The sequence below is a fragment of the Loxodonta africana genome, chromosome 9, assembly GCF_030014295.1.
Source record: "Loxodonta africana isolate mLoxAfr1 chromosome 9, mLoxAfr1.hap2, whole genome shotgun sequence".
In the NCBI taxonomy this organism is placed as follows: Eukaryota; Metazoa; Chordata; class Mammalia; order Proboscidea; family Elephantidae; genus Loxodonta; species Loxodonta africana.
In genome coordinates, this window is record NC_087350.1 from 82,187,508 (window position 1) to 82,211,100 (window position 23,593).

At 47.1% G+C, this 23,593-nt stretch overlaps 2 protein-coding genes across 10 annotated transcripts in view; one reads left to right on the forward strand and one right to left on the reverse strand.

Moving 5' to 3' along the window:
* The first annotated feature begins 300 nt into the window (after positions 1–300).
* Positions 301–2,806, forward strand: CIMIP2B (ciliary microtubule inner protein 2B). The gene is made up of 6 exons (XM_064291763.1): positions 301–1,065; positions 1,436–1,659; positions 1,749–1,945; positions 2,133–2,184; positions 2,330–2,459; positions 2,697–2,806. The coding sequence occupies exons 1-5, from the start codon at positions 1,010–1,012 to the stop codon at positions 2,437–2,439; spliced, it is 639 nt and encodes a 212-aa protein (XP_064147833.1). The 5' UTR covers positions 301–1,009; the 3' UTR covers positions 2,440–2,459; positions 2,697–2,806.
* A 72-nt stretch (positions 2,807–2,878) lies between these two features.
* RUSC2 (RUN and SH3 domain containing 2) overlaps positions 2,879–23,593 on the reverse strand; it is a 70,146-nt gene continuing 49,431 nt past the window's right edge. For 7 of the 9 annotated variants that reach the window (XM_064291759.1, XM_064291755.1, XM_064291758.1 and 4 more), the window contains 11 exons: positions 13,771–15,861; positions 8,552–9,193; positions 8,129–8,314; positions 7,821–7,961; positions 6,531–6,607; positions 6,145–6,319; positions 5,949–6,054; positions 5,199–5,245; positions 3,916–4,759; positions 3,683–3,820; positions 2,879–3,599 (listed from right to left, as the gene is read on the reverse strand). In XM_064291759.1, the coding sequence (XP_064147829.1) occupies positions 3,398–3,599; positions 3,683–3,820; positions 3,916–4,759; positions 5,199–5,245; positions 5,949–6,054; positions 6,145–6,319; positions 6,531–6,607; positions 7,821–7,961; positions 8,129–8,314; positions 8,552–9,193; positions 13,771–15,793 (4,581 nt within the window). In that variant the 5' untranslated portion in view covers positions 15,794–15,861 and the 3' untranslated portion in view covers positions 2,879–3,397. The remainder of the gene's footprint in view (positions 3,600–3,682; positions 3,821–3,915; positions 4,760–5,198; positions 5,246–5,948; positions 6,055–6,144; positions 6,320–6,530; positions 6,608–7,820; positions 7,962–8,128; positions 8,315–8,551; positions 9,194–13,770; positions 15,862–23,593) is intronic. The other 2 variants (XM_064291761.1, XM_064291762.1) reach the window with 2 other exon arrangements.

The following is a 23,593-nucleotide window of genomic DNA, read 5'->3' on the forward strand; positions in this document are numbered from 1 at the left end:
CAAGTGGCCTTAACAATAATCAGGTTAAGGTCTGCTCAAGGCAACAAACTATTATGAGCCTGTGACTGACAGACCTCATGCCCACGTCCTCCCTTACACTACCATTTTGCCTTCATAGTCTTTAGTTACAAAACACATTTGCATACATTATTCAATATGTGTACCTGGTGGTCATCACTCTACTGCCCCCTCCTCTCTCACCTCCCTTAGCCCTGCCTCCTTCCTCTGGCTCTGCTCCACAGCCTGGGACATAGTACACACAGCCCCAGTGTATGTGTATAATAGTAGCAGGGTGAGGAATAGTATCTGCATTTGATAAATAAGGCAGTGGGGTTCAGAGATGTTAAATGACTTGCCCAAAGTCATGTGGAACTTAGCTTTTCTGACTCCTAAAGTGTGTACATTCTGCCACACTGTAGAATGTACCTAGCAGAGCTTAGTATATTTGTTAAATGGATGATTCAGATTATTGTACGTATTCAATAAATAATTCTTGTCATATTATTGAAAATAAACTTAATGTCACTGCCAGAAGTCTCTAGGTTCCTTTTTTCCTATCACTTTTCCTCCATCTCCTCCTTTCTGGGCTCTGGCCAGTCCTCTCAGAGATCCTCTTCCCAGGAACTCCATTGTCCTGGACCAAGACTTACAAAGAGCAGACTCCACATCTCCTCAGGTGAGGTGCGAAGGCAGGAAGTCTTTTGAGCTAGAACTGAATGGATGGGCTAACAGTATTTTCTCTCCCACCTCACACTTCAGGACTTCCTTAGGTCCTGAAGTGGGGAGGCTGTACTCCTCGGACTTTTGGAACTGAGTTTATCCTGGGGTAGATCAACCAGCGAGCCTCTGCTCTCCAGTTCTGCTAGTTTGTGCTAGTACCCCCTCCCCTACCTCCTTCCTTAGCCCCGCCTCCTTCCTCTGGCTCTGCCCTACTGCCCTGGACACAGTACACACAGCCCAGAGCCTTGGCTCAAAGGAAACAAAAGGAACTGCCTGGGTTCCCAGGGCTATGGCCAGCACCTTCATACCGGGGCTGAATCCTCAGAACCCGCATTATATCCCTGGGTAAGACTTCTACCCAGAGTACTCTCCTGCTCATTTCAGGGAACAAGGGTATAGGGATATAGGACTTTTGCTGCCTACACCTTGGGGGCTTGCTGGTTTGGGAGGTCCAGGGCTGGAGTATTTATGGTGTTGGATGAAAAATAGCACAGGAATAGTGATAGCTGGGCCAGCCAAGAAGCTTTGTGTTATCTTCTGTATGGTAACAACAAAGAGAAAGGATTGAAGGCCCAGGCAGAGAACTTAGAAATGCCTGCTCCACATACACACACGAGTCCAGGAAAGATCAGGGCTTTACAGGTCTCTGTTTCTGTCTCAGGGGATGGTGGGGAGAGGGGGCTCTGGGGATGAGTGGTTGAGTACTATGCTACAGGTACACTGGACACTGTCCACTACTTCGGTTCAGCATGGGCCAGACCTATGGCCAGGTGACTGGTCAGCTACTTCGAGGCCCTCCTGGTCTAGCCTGGCCACCTGCCCGCCGCACACTTCTGCCTCCCATTCGGCCTCCAAGATCTCCTGAGGTTCCCAGGGGGAGCCTACCTCTCAGGTGTGGGCATGAAAGGCTCAGCTCCAACATGATCCCTGGATACACAGGTATGTACACAGGCATGAACAGGTGCCACCATCCCAGAACAAGTGTTCCAAATATTAATACGAATCTTCCATGCTCTCTTCCCGCCCAGGTTTTGTACCTCGGGCACAGTTCATCTTTGCCAAGAACTGCAGCCAGATCTGGGCTGAGGCTCTGAATGATTTTACTCCGTGGCACGAGGGGCAACAGAGTCAAGAACTGCCAAGTGAGGCCCAGGGAGAAAAAGATGCGGAGAAAGACCAAGAGCCAAAGCCACAGCTAGAGGTGGAGGCAAAGGAGACAGAGCAAGTGAGACCAAGAAGGCTGATGGGGAGTGAGTGTTGGTGGGAGTGCAGAGCTTTGTCTTTTCTGTTCAGACCTGGGGGTGGCCATGAGTCCAGGGGTACGGGGGATATGGCCTTGACTGCCAGCTGCACCTCCCTGGGAGCTTGTGTCTGATAGCCCTATTTTTCTTCTGTCGACTTCCCTTCTCAAGGCTTCTCCCTATTCCATGGATGACAGAGACCCTGGGAAGTTCTTCATGTCAGGTGAGAGGAGGTGGGTAAAGACCAAAGGTGTGGGAAAGCCCCCCCGGATGTTTTGACTCAGTATCCCCATCCCCCAGGCTTCACTGGTTATGTGCCTCGTGCCCGCTTCCTCTTTGGCTCCAGCTTTCCTGTGCTCACCAACCAGGCACTGCAGGAATTTGGGCAGAAGTACTCAAGGGGCAGAGGTCAGAAGAATCCCAAACATCTCCCCCCACTTTCCGGGACCTACTCTCAGAACTTGTAACTTTTGCCTAACTATGGGGGCTATGTGCCAGGTGAGGACAGCCCCGGAGGGAGGCAGCTTTGGGGACTGGGTGTTTGTGTGTGGGTGGTGCTGGTCTCAAATATTAGATGTGGTGCATCATCAGGCAAAAAGGGAATTGAGGTGGCTTATGGTCAGCAGTTAGGGCCAGATTTTGGAGGGCAGCTTGGAGGATCTAGGCAACTGGCTGAGAAATAAATGGCTTTTCCATGCTACTGGCTATACATGACAGATTCTCTTGGCCACACAGGGTCCAAGTTCCAGTTTGGACACACATATGGGCATCTCACTCGTGATGCACTGGGCCTCAGCACCGTCCAGAAGCAGCTCCTGGTGTAGGTACCTGGACTTCAAGTTATCCCTTTCTTTTGCATCCTATCCCAGCCATCGTTTTTGAAGGGAGAGAGGTGGACGGGCATAAAGAGAAACCGGTTTGGAGGCCGAGCACCTTTTTTATTAATAGGTATAATAAATAAATAAATAAATAGATAAACAGAAGCCTGGGCTCCTCCTCCCTCTTCTGATGACCAGGGCACTGGCCACAGCCTATTTACAGCTGGGGGGCTTAGGGATCTGGCCCCAATACTGTTCTCCACCCTTATCACTGTCAGGCCTAGGGAACCCTGCAAGTGGGCCTTCTAGGCCACCTCCCTCCATAGGGGCTTGTCTGTACCCATGGAAGGGTTGGCCCAGGTGGTCTGGGGGAATCCTGGTGGCCCAGTGCTGTGTCCCTTCCCTCCTTTCCTGGGTGGAGGTCTGGACGAGGTCACTGGGTCAGTTAGGAGGGAGTCATTAATACTGAGCACAGCGAGCAGGTGCCAGCACAGGGATATGTGGCCCCTCACTCTCAGTCTACTCTTTGTAGCCCAGCCAGATGGGCTTGGGAAGGGCTCTCAGGCTCTGAGTCTGGGGGTTATGAGGGCCCCTGAGGCCACCAGCATGCACAGGGCCTCAGTTTTGGCTGCTTCCAGGGGTTGGACTTGGAGTTGGGGTCAAGGTCACATAGGCCAGAGGCACCAGGCCAGTGTCGGGGCCACGGCTGCAGCGCAACCAATCTCCTTTGGCTGGCCCCAGTACACGTAGGATATCTCCCTTGTGGAAGCTCAGCTGTCCAGGGCCTGTGGCCAGATGGTGGCACAGTGCCTGCACCTCGCTGGGAAAATAACAAACAGAGGTCAGAAAACCCCATCTAAAGCCAAACCCAGCCCCCTAATGCCACCATAGCCCAGGGCTCACCATGGAGGCTTGGAGGGCAGGGCTACAGAGTGTGGTTCCTGCAGGCTCTCCTTAGGCTCTGGCTCCCAGCGGGCACCCACTGTCTGCGCCACTAGTTGGAACATGGACTTGTCCAGGCTCAGCCAGTCCGAGGGCAGCCTAGGGGAGAGCAGCCAGGGCACTGACTCTGTCCATGCCCTGGCCTAGATCAGATTCCTCCACTCCCTCCATCTACATCATGGGGTAGCTCTCACCTGTTTGTGGGTCGGGCCTCCCGCTGAGCTTTTCGGGAACCAAAGAGATGTCCCCACTTGATGCCCCCAGGTGAAGGCTCTGAGGCTCCTTCCTCATTTTCTGCTGGAGGGGCAGTGGGCCCCTCCCTCTCCCGACTGCGCCTCAACTCAGCCAGCACAGAGTCAGGGGGGCTTCCCATCCAGAAAGGCCAGCCCCTGTCCCGGCCAAGGGCTTCCTCAGGGGCAGGGCAGGCCTCAGCTCCCTCCACGACTCCCTCTCGGGGGGGTGGAGCCTGGGGAGGCCCCCCGCCTCCTGCCCCTTTCTTTTTCTCACTGCTGCTGCTGCTGCTGCTGCTGCCGCCACTGCTGCTGTTGCTGCCACCACGAGGGAACCTAGAACCTTCGGTGGAGCCATCGATATAGACCTGGGAACTCTGCATGAGCTGGTACCACCAGCCAGCCTGCCCACCTCGGGCCCACCTGCCCTGCCCTGAGCCTTGAGCTGCCTCTGCCACCTCTTCTGTCTCCTCCTCCTCTTCTCCACCTTCTGGGGCACCCACACCCTTTACTCGCTCCCCATGGGCTGTTCTGTCCAAATCTCCAGGGCCTTCCTGGCCCCGGGCCCGGGCCAACTGTAGTGTTGAGTGGGCAGACAGCAGCAGGTCCTGGGACACCCGCAGCAGTTCCTTGTGCTGCCGCTGCTGCTGCCCACTTTGCAGCAGCCGGTGCTGGAACAGTAAGTCGAGGTTGAAGGGCAGCAGGGCCAGGGGCTGTAGCAGCAGCAGCAGCTCCTCAAAGAGGCCAGGGCACACGGTATGAGCTGCACTCAGGAAACCCCATGGCTGATAGTGGGTCTGGATGATATCTAGGGGAGAAAGAGAAAGGTTCTGATTCACACAGACCAGCACCGTCTGGCCTGCGTGTTCAACCCTGAAAGGCATTCTGGGCAGAGCCACTGCATACTGCTATACAGGCTGTGTGCTACGTAACTTCTGAGCGTTAGAATGTACACAATGCCTCCTGAAGTTGTGTAGTGCATAAATTCTACAGCCACAGTGCTGGCCCTGGGCTCACAGGAACTGAATTCCAGATTGCCTGAGTATCCTGTTGACTCCAAGGTTCTAACTCAAGCAGGAGCTGGGAAGGATTTGGGTAGAAGCCCAAAGCTTTGAGGACAAAGCTTGTGTGGTCCCCTCCCCTCAACCTCTAGCATCCGAAAAGAGAGCTATGGCTCCCCCTCTTTTGAACCTCTAAGGTTTGGCCTATACAGAGTTTGCAAAATAGGGCTGGGCTCTGGGTATTACCTTCATGGTTATAGAGGTGATTAAACCAGAACTCCAGGGACCGGATGCTGTAGGGAGACAGGGGAGGAGAGTTGAGTCTTGCGTAGTGTGGATATAGCCAGATAATGAGGTACAAAGGAGACAGATGCAGGGGGTCAGACACAGGGCAGAGGTATAGATGAACACCTCCCTTTTATGGCAAGGATGCTACCTGTTTCATTTCGTGTAATATAATTCTAGAAAGTCAATAGGGATGTTGGTGGGGGAAGGTGGTGAACATGCGATTCACAGACCAAGCACTTCTTCCTAGAATGGAGCCAGCTTGCACAAGACCCAAGAAGTCAGGGCAGCTACTCAGTGAGAATATGGGGCAGCTCAGGGCCAAAGAGAATGACCTGGGCCTGGACTTGAGAAGAATATTACGATGTGGGTCCCAAGATGGATTTAGGGTCAAGCAGGATCTGGAAGCAGTGCTGGAGTTGAGGATCAGTGTTTACAATACCCAGAGAAATTGAGAAACCAGATTCATTTCCAAATAAGCCAGATTACGGGTCTGTAAAAGCAGAGGACCATGTTGACGATCAGTGCCAGAGGGCTCTGAGGGCAGTCGGAAATGAGTGATCTACTGAGAATGTAGCTAGGTGGGGAGAAAGTATGCCTGAGCCCTGGCCACAGGTCCTACAGATCTACCACTGCTGTCTCAGTCTAGGGAGTTGGTTCCTCAGAGGAGTTAGGGCCCAGGGTAGAAAGTCAGCTGATTCACACACTCACTTGAGCAGGCCGAGGATGAAGGCATTGAAGCGCATGGTATGACTGGTGAGCTCCGGGAATTGACTGACTTTGTTGCAGAGGCCGTGTAGGACCTTGGTGGATGGGCCTGGGGGGAAGCCAGGGTTGAAGGTCACATGACCAATCTCTGGAATCCTAAAATTCAGCCAGAATCTCCATCTTGCCATCCAGCACTTACCCAGCTGTGTGGAAGCCTCAACCACACTCCACGGCATGTTCTTACGCTGCCCAATGATGACATCTAGCACGAAGGCCTTGAGCCCATCCTCCAGCACAGCCCGGACCGCAGGACACAAGTACTTCAGAACCAGGTGGCCTACATTGGGGCTCACAGAACTGTTCCCCAGCTTTGCCTGTGGATGCAGATAGGGAAGTGCAAGAAATCATTTGAAGCCTTATCTTGGTCCTCTCTGACTCTCAGTCCTCATGGATCCCCTCCTCTTGCCATCCCCATCACTCAGTATCCCACTCTGGGGTCCAAGTACAACAGAGCAAGAGAAGGTGGTAGCACAGAATAGATAAGGATCTCAGGGTGGGCTTCAGCTCTCCACATTTCTTGCCTACCTTTACCCCAGGATCCCGGCTTGTCCCAAAATGGGCAACAATGAGGTCCACAGCAGTGTTAACAGCTTTTACCAGTCCTGCAAGCAAGAATTTGATGTGTCAGGTCCCCAAGCATGTTCCTAGCCAACTCGGCTGGGGCTGAAGCCTCTGTGGGGGAGGGGAAGGGTTTTCACACTTACTCTCTGTGCCTGCACATGGGTCTCATCAAGACGTCCAGGCCCTGGACCTTTTTCTAGTTTTCAAGCCCCTCTGGTGAAAACTAGACCCATCTCCCAGCCTGGACCCATCTCAGTGATACCCTTGTAAAGACCCTCAATGTCCTCATTTCCTTGCCCTCTTATTTTAATCCTAGATCAATACAACTACCAGTCTTCTCCACTGTGGGAAACCAGGCCACTAACTGCTATTGGAGAAAATCCAGGGTCACTCACACCAATGCAGAAAAGGGCAGTTCTTTGATATGTGCCTTGTCAGCATCTTCTCCTATGCCCCCAGTTGCCATGCCAAAGCTATACTCCTCCTCTCAAATCCTTGGTTCTACCACTTCCCTCCTCATTCGCCACAGATTATCTTACCTCCTCCTTCACACAGAGAACAGAGGCTACCCATCAAGAATTCCATCAGTTTCCCTATCCCTCCTAAAAATATACCTATATTACATCCATCCTCCTTCCCTCCCTTTCTGCCTTCTCTCACTTTCTTCTCATCTTGGAGGAAAGTGGGTATTCCTTTTCCTGATCAAGGGTCTTCCCTCTCCCCAAGCTTTGATCTCCCCTTTGCCTCTGCAAGGAACTTCAGCTTCATCTTTCAACCTTTTCACAGGCTCCTTCCCTTTAGCCACAATTTTGCTCAGTTCTTTTGCCATCAACTCACTGAAACTACCCTCTTAGTTCAATGGTAGCTTATTTGCTAAATAGAGCATTTCCTTGTCAGTCCTCATTTTACTAGATGTTATCATCACATTTACCCAAGTCACTATGTCCTCTAGCACCTTGAGCTACTCCTACTAGGGCACTTAGGCATTTATCTGTTACACAGCACCCCCCTCTTATATTTAGCTCACTGAGAGAGGTAAGGAGAAGGGATTGAGACCTGATTCTTAAGCATCTGATAAATGACCCCTGCTCATTATACATACTCACAACACTCAGTACAAAGATTTCTACCTTTTTCCCCAATGTCTAAGCTCTTCAACTCCTTCCCAACACCTTGTAGGGCTAGATAGTAGGGCTACAGGTGCAAACAGATAGTGAGAGCAGAATCCCTGGCCTAAGCTGGGACTACATTCACCTTTTTTCTGAAGCAGGTCGATAGAAATGGCCTCTGAGTTACCATCTGGGGATAGACAAAACTCAGCTGGAGGTTTCTCAGTTAAGGAAAAGGCGTCTTGGAAGTCAGGGCAGGTCAGTGGTAACGGCTTTACTACTTGACCTAGAGAGGAGAGAAAAATCAATCTGGAGCAACTCTTTCCAAAAGTTCCAGTCAGTTCTGTGCCTCATACCCTCTGAGACACGTTCCTTCGGGACTGACCCCTTCTCTAGCCCTTCCTAGCTGTGGCACAGCCCACCCTGGGTGTACTGGGGACCTTGCTCACACACCATTTAGCCGGCAGTTCAGATGGCTAGCAGCACTGAGGGAACCAGGGAACTCAAAGATGGGGTTTCTTCGGGATAGCCGGGCCTCCTGCGGCCTTCGGTCTAGGCTCCCTGCCAAACCAGGTGGCCCCAGTGGGTTCTTCCTCCTGTATTCCCGCCACTTGAGTGCTTGAGGGGACAGGTGGTTGGCTGGAAGCAGGACAGATAAGTAGAAGTGACAGACAAGCAAGAGTTAGCAGGAGACAGCATATCATATCCACCCAATGGGCCCATATAAAACACTAGGGTTGTGAGTGCAGGATATTATCTACAGATGCCGGGGGAAGAGATGCAAACATTTTGACCTCTGACCCCCCACTAGAGTATAAACCATTCAAAGGAAAGGTAGAAGTGGTTGAGGAGAGGGGTAGGGGATGAAACTCATACCATTACTGGGCCTGGAAGCCATGCTACCCTCACTACCTCCCCGGGTCAGGCTCTCTGCTCGGCTAAGGCCAGATCTCCAGGAGCCCAGAGGTGGCAAGCTTCCTGTTCCATGGAGTCGATACTCAGCCAAGGTCAGTATCTTCTGATCCTCCTTCTGTGGCTGCTGGAAGGTAGCAGGTCGGGCAGCAGGAGGACAAGAGTGGCTCCATAGGGGTGGGCTTTCTATGGCTGTGGCCTGCTCTGGGGGAGGGGAGCACGAAGTGGAGGCAGAAGAGTCAGTGCTGGGCCCAAAGGGGCCAGCACTCCGGATGGGAGAGTAGCTGCCCAGGGGTGATGGCCTTGAGGTCTCTGGCTCAGGCCCAGCTTTCTTGGCACCTCTGTCAGTGGTTCGGGAAGTAGATCCCAGGGGTTCCCCTGAGGGAGCTGGGGCTGGGACTTGAGCAGTGGAGGCAGCCAGCGGGGCAGGCTGCTGTGCACGGCTGCAGCCCGAGAGGCTGTAGAGCTGGGAAAGGCCGTGGAGGGCCCGGGCCTTGGCCAGTTGCTTGGGGAAGTGGTGCTGGAACACGAAAGGCTGGATGGGCAGCGTGGTAGGTCTCTGCTCCTTGCTGTAGCGAAGGACTGGTCGGCTCTCAGCACCACCCCCTGTGGCAACAGGGATGGAGAAGGAATCAGACAGACAGACACTGAAACCCATGGGAAGCAAAGAGGCAGAGACAGGAAATGATGCCCACAGGGGAAAGGAAAGAGAGGGGGGCCGGACCTACAAAGGTCTGAATGGGTAGGGATAATCCAAGTATGTGGAATGTGACACTGCTCTCCCTCCTTCTTTTATAAAACGTTCCCTTATGTAATGATACTGTCTTATACCTCCTGGTTTTTAGGCCGTCTTCATTTTCTTGACTCCCAAGGGGGTGTATCTTAAGGGTCAATTCTTATATTTCACTTTGCACTTCCTCCCTTGCGTAGCTTAAGTTCAGACTTTGATACAGTTGATTTCCAAACCCACAGCTCAGTCCTGACCTGCCTCTTGATCTCTAGATCACTCTGCTTTAGGCTTCTGCTTTCACTTAAATTTGCTATTTTAAACAGTTCATCCATAGTCTTTCTCATTTTTCCCAATGACTTCCATTTCTGTCAATGGCAGGATCACCATTTTCTTTGTTTCTAAGACCTAAAGACTTGAAGTCAGAGTCACAGACTTTCAGTGCCAAGAGCTTTTGCCCATCTTCCTCTGCCTCCACTCAAGCCAGTACATTTTCACTCTTGAGCAAATATAACCATGGTAAACTATTTGCTCGAAGCTAGTCTCAGCTTTCCTATTATCCTTACCTTCCCCCGCCCTTCAGCCCTTTCATGACTCTGGCCCTTGAACCTCTGAATCCACATTTCCTCCCTGTGCACAGGGATGTGTTCCCCAACATTATCCCTCTCTTGTTCTTTCAGGTTATTTTCAGATCACTGTCCCTCAAACTAAGGGGCTCAGAGCTAAACACAAAGCTCCTGGACACAGTGGGACTGGCTTTGTATATGCATTGTGCTTCTAATCAAACATTGTGCATACTGTTGATAGCCGAATGAACAGGAGGCGGCGCTATACGCATACACATGGCCTCAAACCCTGGGTGTGGTACCAATCGCTCAACTATGTGAGGCAAGAATTAATATCCTTACCTGACTGATAAGGAAGTTTGAAATTTAGAGAGATTAAGGAATTTGCCCAAGGTCATGCAACCCAGAAGTATCTAAGCCTGAATCCTGTCTAACCCAGAGTCTGACTTTGGGGCCAATGTTCTTTTTACACTGCAGTATACATGAAATGGTATCAGGCCAGGTTCCCCAGTCCCTCATCTTTTTCCATCAGTGAGTCTTAAGGGGATGGGGGACCACAACTCCATTAGGGAGGTGTTTTCAGAATCACTTCCAGGGAACATTTTCAAACTATACCCTCCTGCCATCCCCAGTCAGTGCAAAAACAGCAACCTGTATCATTTCTTGTCATTTTCCCTTGCTCACTCACTATGCTGCAGCCATACTTCCTTCTGTCCTTATACACTGGTATCAGCTCAAATGTCACCTCCTCAGTAAGAACTTCTGACCACCCCATCTAATATGGTGTTCACTCCAGCCCCTCTGGCAAGTCACTCTCTATCCCATTACCCAGCTTTATTTTCTTCCTAGTTTTTTTTTTTTTAACCAGCATAAATTATCTTCCTTATGTGTTTATTGTCTATTTCTCCTCCTAAGAGCTCCAGAAAGCAGAGATCGTATATTGCTTTTTTTTCTTTTGCTGTATCCCCAGTGCTTAGAACAGAGACTGGTACATAGTAGGTACTTGATAAAGGGACTTGTTAAATTCCCACTGTTACCTCTGGCTCAGGCTAGTTTCACTACATCCAGAATCAACTGACTTCCTAAAATACCAGTTATATTTAGTCCCCTGTAATCCCTACTGTCCTCAGAATAAAGTCTAATCTTTCCAGGTAGGTGCCCACACCTGCCACAAATTAGGCTGCTGTCCCTTCAAACTTCTCCACCTGCCATCCACATTTACTCCGCTTTCCCTACCCCACCCCAATCTTTCAACACACTGCTTTTTCTGCTGGGAATATCTTCTTACCGTCCACTTATTTAAATATCAGTCACTTTACAAGGCTTAGATGATCCTGGCTGTTAGATTAGGTCCTCCCAACCACAGCTTTATAATATCCCCTATATATAAAATATGTCTGAATTAGAATATTTATTCCCTCTTTTTAAAATCCTCCCTGCTAAATTCCCAGAACAGGGATTGAGGCAGAGGAATAAGATCAGGGAAGAGGAGAGGGTCACTGTGGAGAACGTGTCTTAATTCTGCTCTCAGGGAATATATAGAGAATAAGGTTTTTCACTTTTTCTATTCGACAGCTCTTCAGAAAGCTGGACATACCGATCCCATTCACCTGAGTCTGCTGTGCTCTAGGTGGGATAGCTCCAGTTCCCCAATTCCTTCTTAAAATGGTGTGCCCAGAGCAGGACACTATATTCCAGGTGAGCACTAACTGGTTCAGAGGAGTGGGGACTATCGACTTCTTCCTTCCAGATTCCATGAATGAATCCGGTTATTTTAACTTTTTGGAAGCCCTTCCAAACTGCTGACTCATTCTGAGCTTGAAATCAATTAAATAACTAAAAGCAACCCAAGTACAGCGCACATATCAAACTTCACATTGGTCCATTGCTTTATTAGTTTTGTTCCTTCCAGATTTGGTAAGATCCTTTTAAATCTTTATTCTGCCATCCAGGATCACAAATAACCTTCTCAGCTTCTTATTGTCACTCCCAGATTGGATCAACCTAAGTGTCTTCTTTTTCATTCAATTTTTATTAGAAAAATCGTTGTACAGAATCAAGATAAGAGCCCTGAGGAGTCTTGAGACTTAGGAAACTGAGCAGCATCTCAGTATGCAAAGTCTTGTCTGACAGAAAAAACCTTTAAGGCTTCTCCCACTTCTGAGCAGGATTGTTTTTGCCTTCAGAATGCCAGCCACAGCATCCCTGTGCCTAGATATACCCACTAGATACTGCCATCTAAGGAAGTGAGATACCAAAGGGTTCTGGCCGATCCCTGCTATTTCTGACTCCACCTTTTCCCTAGAAGTTTCCCTCCACCTGCCCCAATGGGCAGCTCTTCTCTTTATGTTTCAGAGTGTGAAGTCTTCTGAAGAACTGTGATTCCCTAAAACAGGGATAATACCATTTATGTTTTTTTAAAAACCCATTTCCTTGGAGGAGACAAGAGACCCAACCTAAAGTAGCCGTGGAGGAATTTGCTGCCCGTGCTTCTGCCCTCACTGCTTCCAGCTATTGCTTTCAGGACTCTTCAGTCTTAGGTGATTTCTCTTCAAAATTCATTTGGTTGAATCTAACTCTTTTTTTAAAAAAAAAAGTTCTAAGTTCTTGTGATTTCGCTCTCTGCTGTTTTTTCTTCTATTTTTCTGGCTTTCTTCTCAGTCTCCTTCAAGGGTGGCTCTGCTTACCCCTTAAGTGATAGTAGGCCCTGGGCTCTGTCCTTGGTCTTTTTATAACTCCACACATTCTCCCTGGATGCTTTCATCCACTCATATGGCTTCAACTACTACTTTTATTCATATGACTCTCATATCTATATAGTGGTCTCCTGACTTCCAGGGAGATACCCCTTCTAACCCATCCTCCACCCAAACAAATGAGTGATCTTTCTAAAATGCAAATCAAAGCATGCCACTAAGCTGTTATAAACAAACCAAAATGCCACTTCCCTGACTAAAATCCTTAAATAGTTCCATCCCCATCCCACTATAGCTATATCAAATTATTTACAGGTCCTGGATAGCATCAAGCTATTCTGTGCTTTAGTGGTTTTGTATAGTCTATTCTATGAGCCTAGAATGCTCTTCTCCCAAGTCTCTGCAAAGCCTATTCCTAATCATGTTTCTAGGCTGTATTTATATTTAAGCTGTGTTAGCAGTCCTTCCACAATATTTCAGTTTGAGTTAGATATTCCTACCAAAGTACGATATACTACCATTTCTGCATTTTTATTATGTTTCCGTCTTTAGTCTTAACTTCTTGCGGACAGTGTCCCTCTCATCTCTCCATCACCAGTACCCACTTAACATATGGCCTGGTGTAAGATATACTTAAAATTACTTACAAATTAATAAAGTAAATAGAGAAAGAGCTGGCCTACAGAAGCTTCTTGGAGCTTAAAGGCCAAGTGTCAAGTCTCAGGCTCTTTGGAGTGTGGTCACAATCACTGATCAAAGAATAACTTCATAGACTCTCAGTGTGGTTTGCCCGTTGGATATATCTCTTGGCTCTCCCTGAAGCACTGCAAATTCCTAAATGTTCAAAACTGAACTCATGACTTGTTTCTCTTCCAATAAATCTACCCCTGTGTTCACAGTTCCTAACCATGGTATCATCATCTTTCCAGGCAATCGGACTGAGAATCATAATCTTCTGAATACTTCCTTTCCCAACACACCAGTCTCTATGTTCTGTTGATTTCACCTCCTTGGTATATTTTTTATTCTCTACCCTCTTCCCCTCATTTTAACTACAGGGCATACTCTGGATTGGAAAGGTGATAGCTCTAGACTGAGAAACCTCTAGTGGTACGGATAGGGTGGTTGGCAGGGACCTATCACTGAGGAGGCCATGCACAGATCCTGGTATTCTCCAGCCCCTAGGTTCCTTACCGTCAGCTCTAGCTCTTGCATCCCTCTGGGTATGGCTGTTGGTTGGGGTCCCTGGAAGAGCCGGCCCTGGATCCATCAGCTGAGCTACAGGGTCTTGCCCAGCAGCTCTCAGGCCAGCAGGTGGCATCTCGCTGGACTGGGGACCCTGGCAGACCTGGGTGGACCAGGACTCTGGGCCAACTAGGTCCACGCTTGGCCCCAAGGGGATGGGTGGTAGGCTATGGCTACAGCGAGTACCCTCATCTGGTGGGCCCACTCTATCTTGTTGGGCTTCTTGGATGGGTGAGAACTCCTGGGAGGAGTCTCCAACGCTCACCCGAAGTGGGGGAGACCCAGAGCCTGCAGCTTTCTTCCGGCCCTTGGCCAGCTCAGCAAAGGAGGTGACCCGCTTGGGTAGGGAGCTAGGCCCAGCCAGGGCTGCAGGGCCCTCACTCAGACGCACTGGGCAACTCAACATGCGTTCCAGTGAGCCCAGGCGGACAGGAGGGCTGCGCTCGAGGCTGCGATCATAGCTGCGAGAGCGCTGACGTCCAGTGCTAAGGTTGGGGGGTGAAGTATTAGTGTACACTTGTCCCTCCATCACAGTGGGGCCCACAGCAGCCACTGCTTCTGCTGAGGAACCCAATGCTTCTTGTTCTTCTGGCTGGATTTCTGGCTTCTGAAATAGGTAATACTCAGAGGGCTGGCTGGGGCCTGGTTCTGGGCCAGGACCTGGTGTGGGACTTATCTTTGTGGGTTCTTCTGAGCAGCTGGTGACGGAAGAGCCAGCTGGGCTTGGGGATGACTGGGAGGACAGGTCACAGGTGACAAGTTTATAGTAATTCTGTGTGGCTACAACAAGACGGGCCTGGCTCTGAAAGCAGGCTGTGAGGTCAGCCATAGCTGGGCAGGGCTCACAGTGTGGGTGGTAGGAGTTGCAGTTGGCATCAAGCTCAGGAGATGAGGCATGAGGACAACCATAGCCCCCTTCTCTTCCTCCACTGTCAGGGAGGTGGGACTCACAAGACATCTTAGATTCAGCTGGAGAGGGTTGTAGGTCCAGGTAGAAGGTGCCAGGGTCTGAGTGGCTACAGAAGGAAGAGTCGCTGTAGGTCTGTGGGGCAGAGTTGAGATTGGCACGGGAGTTGCCATGCATTTTGTTGTAGAGGGTGCTGAAGGTGACCAACACACCATCTGAGCTGTTGCAGGAGGAGTCACTCACATAGCCCATGGATTGGTCAGCCGCCTCAGACTGACTAGATGTGCTACTGCAGCGGCAGTGCTGGCGTACTGACCCTGAGCATCGAGGGTTCCTTGGGGATTCATCTGAACTGAGCTTCCATTCCTGGTCAAAGGAAAATCCAGAGGTATCACTGGCTCCACCCCCACTGCCACCAGGTCCCCCACACTCATCTAGCTCCATGGTCTCTGCTTCCAGCTCTGGCCTGCAGCAGTGGCGAATGCTGCAGTGTTGGGTATCCAAGGTTGTCACTGGCTCCTGTTCCTGCCCCTCCACCACTCCAGCTCGACTGCGTGTTGTCCCCCATGGCCTGCCCACTCCAGGGCCAGTTGGTGGTAGCTGAAAAGATGACAGATGGAAGGGGGGCTGGCCAACTCCATGAAGGTGGAAGGACTGCTGGGTGGTACTGTCACCAATGCTGTCATCATATAGGTCACCAAGTCCTGGCTCACCCACACCTTCCTGCAGCAAGAAGGGATTGCGTCTCTTAGGGGCCCCGGAGCCTCGTCCATCCCGACCCCTACTCTTGGTGCTATCTGTAGACCTTGCCAATCCCCCTGGAGCAGAGTGCAGACTGTTGTATAGTAGGGAGTCTGCTTGTACTAAGTCTTGATCAGGCTGGGTGATGCCCAGCTCAGATGGGCAGAAGGGGTTGGGTCTTGTGCTCCCACCACCTCCACTTGCCCCAACACAGCACTGCCTGTCTGGGACTTGACAGTGCACCAGGGGAATGTGGTGGACGATGAGGGTCTCTCCAGTCAGCTTTGGGGGACTATCCATTCTGGAAAGTTCGAACAAGGGCATCAACAGCACCAGACACTGCCCCAGGAGCCCAGTGGGGTAAAACACATTTCATCAGGAGAGCTTGGCACCTGGAGAGAGAGGGAAAGAAAGGGAACCTAGTGTCACCTCCCTGGAAGTCAGAGACACGCCCTTTGGCATATAATTTTCGCACGGAGAAGAGCCCAAGAGGAGAAAAGGCTTAGTCAAGATGGCGCTCTGGTAAGGTGGTAGCCCACCACAACTTTCTGCATTGCACAGGTCCAGCTCTTGATCTCCCCCTTCATTTTAAGTTCACCACTTATCCATTTGTGATAAAAGGCCAAGCCCCTTTTCATGCCACATATGAAGGTCCGAGGACCTGAGGGACAGCACTTTTCTCTTTCAAGGACCCCGTCCTCACCAGTAAGCAATGACTAGCCCCGAGTATAAGAAAACTATGAACAGTGACATCACTAAGATAGAAACATCTAGGATTTTTGAAAGTGTGCTGGCACTGAAGGGATACACAGAAATGTCTTAGACATAGCTATAGCACACAGGTTTATAGACTAAAGAAAAATCATGAGTAGTATATCATGTCCTCAAAGCAATAAGCTATAATTTTTCAAGAAAAGTATTTTTAAATATACTATTATCACTTGACCAAGTGACTGGCACCTCTGACCCCCTTTCTCCTCCTCTGAGCCCCAGAATATATGTTCCTCTCTGATTGGCTGTGAGCTAAGTATTGTTACTATCTCCATTACTACACTAGAGCTTCTTGAATGAAGGATGACTGATAGTATGGCTGATGTCAACCTCATCCTACTCAATGGATGTGGGGGTCTATTTTTATCTCTTTTGTATCACTCTAGCATAACATCATATAAAGCCTGGCAAACATGAGAGGCATAATACATGCTTACTATTTATCTGGCTCAGGATATAGACCTCCTGATGAGGCAGAGCTCACAGTGTTGCATTAAAAATCCTGTTTCCTTTGTTTGGCTTCTCCCCCACAGTGCTGCATTAAAAATCCTGTTTCCTAGGATAGCTGATAATAGGGAACCCAAGGTTGAGAAGGGTGAGTGTTGACACTGGTTGTTAACCAGTGTCATAGAACAATGTGTGTACTGACTGTTTAATGAGAAACTAGTTTGTTCAGTAAACCTTCATCTAAAGCACAATAAAAAATTAAAACAAAACAAAATAAAAAGAATATTTGTAAGAAAAAAAAAATCCTGTTTCCTTTGCTAGGCCTCCTCCCCACTAGCTTTGCATTTGAGTCCTGCCTTTTCTTGGAGGTTATATGTAAACCCCATTGCACCTGCGTAAAAGGATTAAGGATGTTGCTGATGTAACCTGTATGAACCCCCTATCTGTAAACCCCTTTAAAAGAAACTTGTCTCCTCACCTGTGGGGAGCAGTCTTGGCAGCAGCATCTCCGACTAACTCCTTTTCTTTGTGCAACCAAATAAAGGTGACTTTCCTGTTCTCCCACCTCAGTCTCTCATTTATTGGTTAATACGAGTCATGCTGAGCAAGAACCTGGGGTTTCCACCCTCTTAACACTGAGGTACCCAAATCTGCCCAGTTCTGGCCTAGAGCCTTTACTACTGGGATCCTCTAGAAATAGTCTTCTCTTCCCAGTTTTACCTCTGATAGGCTAAAGTTCTCTCTTTTTCAAGGTCTCCTAGCCCCAAGGATACAGAGACCATTTTAGCCTCTCTGGTCTCTTGGCTAGTTTGTGGCAGAATGGCCTCCTCAAGTTCTAGTCTCCTGTGCTTCCAAGCTCAGGTTCCAACAGTCTTCACTCCCTTAGACTCTCACATCTACTAATTTCTCCTAATTAATTCATTTATCTTCCTTCCCTTTTTATTCCTGTCATTTCCCTTACACCCACCCTGAGCTTAAATTCCATATTAAAAACCAAACCAAACCCAGAGCCATCGAGTTGATTCCAACTCATAGCGACCCTATAGGACAGAGTAGAACTGCCCCATAGAGTTTCCAAGGAGCGCCTGGTGGATTTGAACTGCCGATCCTTTGGTTAGCAGTCGTAGCAGTTAACCACTACACCACCAGGGTTTCCAAATTCCATATTACCTTTCTCTTATCCATCATTTAGTTGAGCCCTCGATATCCCAATTTCTTAAAATTTAACTCATTTAGAACATAGGATCATAGCTATTAACATAAATAGCTAAGCAAGTCACATATGCTCAAGGACATGGACAATACATAAAAGAAAAAATTAAAATGGCTAATTAAATACATGTGTGAGGGACAAAGTATTAAAACAAAATTATTTACATTAAATTAAAAAAGCAAACAGGAACAATCTTTCTTCCTCCTCCTCTTTCTGAGAGGGAGGCTCCTTTACTGGATTTCTAAGACTTAGTGTGTTGACTGGAGTAATGGGTGGAGATGGAGAGAGGCAGAAAACTAGAGAGGCTAAATGGAGCTACAAGATTAAGGGTTAAAGAAAAAAACATAGGAGTAAATCTTTGTGATCTTGGATTAGGCAATGGTTTCTTAGCTATGACACCAAAAGCACAGCGACAAAAGAAAAAATAGATAAATTAGACATCATCTAAATTAAAAACTTTTGTACTTCAAAGGATAAGATCAAGAAAGGGAAAAGACGACCCCTATCATGGGAGAAAAGATTTGCAAATCATATATCTGATAAAGGACTTCTATCCAGAATATATAAATAAAACTCACAACTCAATAATAAAAAGACAAATAACTGAATTAAAAAATGGGCACAGGATTTGAACACATATTTCTCCAAAAAAGATATACAAATGGCAAAAAGCATATGAGAAGATGCTCAATATTATTAGTCATCAGCAAAATGCAGATCAAAACCACAATGAGAAACTTCACGCCCACTAGGATAGCTAGAACCAAAACATCAGATAACAACAGGTATTGGTGAGGATATGGAGAAACTGGAGTCTTCATACATTGCTGGTGGGATTGTAAAAGGTATAGCTCCTCTGGAAAACAGTCTGGCAGTTTCTCAAAATGTTAAACATAGAGTTACTGTATGATCCAGCAATTCCACTCCTGGGTGTATACTCAAGAGAAATGAAAACACATGTCCAAGCAAAACTTGTATAGGAATGTTCATAGCAGCAATATTTACAAGTAGCCAAAAAGCGTATGCAACCCAAATGTCCACCAACTACTAAATGAATAAACAAAACATATAATATTGAAACTATGGAATATTATTCAGCAATAAAAATGTAGAAGTAATGATACATACTACAACATGACTGAACCTAAGAAAGATTATGCTAAGTGGAGGAAGCCAGTCACAAAAGATTTCTTTTTGTGTAATACTGTATGAGTCCATTTATATGAAATGTCCAGAATAGGCAATTCCATAGAAACAGAAAGTTGTCAGGGGGCTGGGGGCCTGAATAAATAGGGAGTTACTGCTAATGGGTATGAGGTGATAAAAATGTTCTCATATCAGACAATGATAATGGTTACACAATTCTGAATATAATAAAACTATGGACTTACACACTTTAAAAGGGTGAATTTTATGGCATGCGAATTTTATCTCAATAAAAGTGTTATTAAAAAAATTTTTTTAAACAGGAAGAAAAAAGGATTACGGTTTATGGGAAGAGGAAAGAGGGGTGAGGAAGAGATCCAGTTTTGCGCAGTGGAGAGAATTAGGTATTTGCAGAGACAAGGTGAGAAAGAGAAAAGACAGGAGCAGCTGCATTTAAGCGTGGGATTCTGTGGAGAGGGATAAGGGATTTTCAAGAAGTTTTGCTTCAAGGTACATGAGATAATTTTCCCTTCACTCTTTCTTCCCATCTCTTCACCTCTTTAACCAAGAAAACTATGGGCTCAAATAAAGATGCTACAAGGATAGCAGAAAGTGGAAAGCTGGTAACACCCTAAAATTCCAATAATCAGACTGTTATTTTATTTATTGGTCAACCAACAGAGTATCATTAAAAAGTTTTGTGTTAGAAGTCAGCACAACTGGACTAAACCAAAAGCTAAGAAGCTTCCTGAATACAACCAAACACTTCGAGGGACAGAGTAACAGGGGCAGGGATATGGGGACTATGGTTTCAGGGGACATCTAGGTCAACTGGCATAACAAAGTTTATTAAGAAAACGTTCAGCATCCCACTTTGGTGAGTTGAGTCTGGGGTCTTAAAAGCTTACAAGCAGCCATCTGAGATACATCAGTTGGTCCCAAACCACCTGGAGTAAAGGAGAATGAAGAACACCAAAGCCACAAGGAAAATATTAGCCAAGAAACAAAAAAGACCACATAAACCAGAGACTCCATCAGCCTGAGACCAAAACAACTAAATGGTGCCTGGCCACCACCAATGGCTGCCCTGACAGGAAACACAACAGAAAGTCCCTGACAGAGCAGGAGAAAAGTGGGGTGCAGAACTCAAATTCTAGTAAAAAGACCAGACTTAATGGACTGACTGAGACTGGAGAAACCCCAGGAGACATGGCTCCCGGACTCTCTGTTAAGCCAGAACTAAAATCATTCCCGAAGCCAACTCTTCAGACAAAGATTAGGCTGGACTATAGGACATAAAATGATACTCATGAAGAGTGTGCTTTTTAGTTCAAGTAGATACATGAGACTAAACGGGCAGCTCAGGAGGCGAGGTGAGAAGGCAGAAAGGGAAAGGAGCTGGCTGAATGGACACGGGAAATCCAGGGTGGAAAGAAGGAATGTACAGTCACATTATAGGGATAGCAACTAGGGTCACATAACAATGTGTGTATAAATTTTTGTATGAGAAGCTAACTTGAGCTGTAAGCTTTCACTTATAGCACCCAAAAACCAAACCAAACCCAGTGCCGTCGAGTTGATTCTGACTCATAGCGACCCTGTAGGACAGAGTAGAACTGCCCCATAGAGTTTCCAAGGAGCGTTTGGTGGATTTGAACTGCCGACCCTTTGGTTAGCAGTCGAAGCACTTAACCACTATGCCACCAGGGTTTCCCACTTAAAGCAGAATTAAAAAAAATTGAAAACCAGTTGTGTTAATATGATTATTGACTTGGAAAGATGCTCACAAAAAGGATTCAAGTAGGAGGGGATGTAATATCATCTAACACTAATTTCAGGAGTATCTATGGGTCATCACTTGATCTTCAATTGGTACTACTTTTTTTCCCCTTTTTGGATCACCATTTTCAAGAGACATTCACAAATATACACACATAAGAATTTATGATTCTGATCTATGAAACCGTTACTGGAATATATATGCATGCATATGGAAAAACAGTGACACAGACAGTTTGGAATGCTGATCCTCTAAACCAAGGATGAAGAACCAATGGACATGAGAGGTAAAGAAGCAGCCTTTGGCTGAAGGGCACCCACAGTTGTTTTATAATGTTATGTTTATATATCTCATCTCCCAGACTAGAATGCAGTTCTTTGAGGTCAGAAACTGTGACACAGTCAACTCTATGTTCCTAAAGCCCATTACAGACAACTCCTATCTAGCCTTCACTTACTTAGAAGACAGTCCTTGGAACACAATACCCACTCAGTTTTTTGTTGATCTCTATTTTACAAATTGGGTTGTTTGTCTTTTTATTATTTAGTTGTAGGATTTCTTTATATATTCTGGATACAAGTCCTTTGTTAGATATATGTATTGCAAGTATTTTCTCCCAGTCTGTGGCTTGCCCATTTGTTTTCTTAAAAGGGGTTTTAATGACTAGAGGATTTAAATTTTGATAAAGTCCAATTTAAGTGTAAAGCTCTTCCACGAATTGATTTCATTTCCTTTCATATTTTTGTATCTCAGAAGAGGTCTTATTCCTACCTGATCTCCACACATCTAAGGGAAATGCCCGCCAATAGTTCCGTCACAGACAATTCTAATTCAGTCAACTAAAGGGATGTTCTGCAGGCATCTCATGAAGTTTTGTATTTATGCCTTGCTCCTGATACCTTCACATTTTTTACAAAGTATTTTTTTGGTCTGTTATCTCATTGATCCTCATAGCAATTCACCAAAGCAGGCAGAACCACCTTAATTTAGCAAAATAAGAAAATCGACACCTAGAAAAATGAAATGGCTTGCCCAAGATCACTCAGTGAATAAATGACAGAGTTAAGATGGGACTCAGGAATTCTAATTTTTTATCTTTTTTTTGACCAGTTAAGAATGTAATGAGAGTATATTGCACGCAGCTTGATTTCAAACACCACAGAGAACATTTAGTGAAAGCATAAAAACAAACAAACAAACAAAAAACCCATTGCCATTGAGTCGATTCCGACTCATAGTGACCCTATAGGACAGAACAGAACTGCCCCTTAGGATTTCCAAGGAGCGGCTGGTGGATTCAAACTACCGACCTTTTGGTTAGCAGCCATAGCTCTTAACCACTGTGCCACCAGGCTTCAGTGAAAGCACAGCTCAGACTTTCTCCCGGGAGTGACTTGTTCTATATCAAGACAGATTAATGCTGTGGCTCATAAGCTCAAAGAAAGATAAGAAAACACTGAGGTGGAAGAGCTCATTTCAGACTATTTTCTACCACGATTAAATGGAGAGACATGGGAGATGAAGACGAGGAAGAAATGGGGGATCCAGAATGAGAAGTGGAGGAAAGCTCTTTCAGAGGATGGACTCTCTAGCTATGCCTACCAGATAGATTGTGGAGTGGGGAGGCTCAGTCAGTATAAAGTTATGAAGTTTAGCTCTCCAAGAACCAGAGAAGGCTTTCTATGAGAGCCCTTTTCCTGGCCCTAGTCCAAAATGGATGTCTCTTGACCTATCGTAATAACAGCACTCATTAATGATCATTTATGGAGTACTTACATGCCAGAAGATTTACACATACCCGTAGCCACTGAGTTGATTCTGATCCTATAGCGACCCTATAGGACAGAGCAGAACTGCCCCATAGGGTTTCCAAGGCTGTAATCTGTACACTGCCTCGTTTCTCCCTTGGAATGGCTGGTGGGTTCAAACCTTTGACCTTTAGGTTAGCAGCTGAGTGTTTAACCACTGCACCATCATGGCTCCTCTGTACCAGCAGGGCTCCTTGATCTACATATTCTACGTCTAATTCCACTATAAACCTTTAAAGTAGACATAATCACCCCATTTTACAGATGAGAAAATGAAGCTTAGCGTATATAAGTAGTTTGCCCACAATTTTACAGCTGAGATGGGATTCAAAGCCAGAGCTGCCCAATTTTAACTCTTTTTACCACAATAACTGCCTCCCAAAAGAAAACAGTCAGGGCCACACCCTTTTCCTAAAGTCCCTGCATTTACCCTGCTACCAGAGCAGCTGCTTCCTATCTTTACTGGGTAGGCCTCCACTTACATAGTTTCTATCTACCCACCACTCTATTCTCTGAATCTACAGTCCCTATCATACTACCGTCCCCATGCTCTAAGAACACTCTTCAATCCCATCTTCTGCCCCAGTTCCCAGGCTCATTTTTCTGTTCTATTCACAGACCCCAAGCCCCTTTTCCCTGCTTCGGTGTTTACATTCCTAGATGTTTCCTGGGAACTAATACTCTGTCACAACTTCCCAGCGTATTCCCCAACCACCTATTTGCACAACGTGGAACTACATACTGCCTTTTATTATCATATGTTTTTGAATCTTCCACCAGTGTGGTTAGTGGAAATGGGAATTTAAGGAACTCTTTTTTCCCCGCTCATCAAAAGGGAAACTCTGGACAGGAAAATGTTCTAAACTCAGGAAGAAAGGTTTTCCCCCTGTCATTGGTCATTGGTGTCTTTCTGCCAGCGATACAACCCTTTCTCTCTTTTTTGGCCTCCTTTTTTTTTT

What these genes read in the sequence shown, in the direction of transcription:
- CIMIP2B (XM_064291763.1), top strand. Translation starts at nt 1,010, where the DNA reads ATGGCCAGCACCTTCATACCGGGGCTGAATCCTCAGAACCCGCATTAT. An exon ending in AACCCGCATTATATCCCTGG is followed by an intron (nt 1,066 to 1,435) that starts GTAAGACTTCTA and finishes ACTATGCTACAG; the next exon opens with GTACACTGGACACTGTCCAC. An exon ending in TGGGAAGTTCTTCATGTCAG is followed by an intron (nt 2,185 to 2,329) that starts GTGAGAGGAGGT and finishes CTCACCAACCAG; the next exon opens with GCACTGCAGGAATTTGGGCA.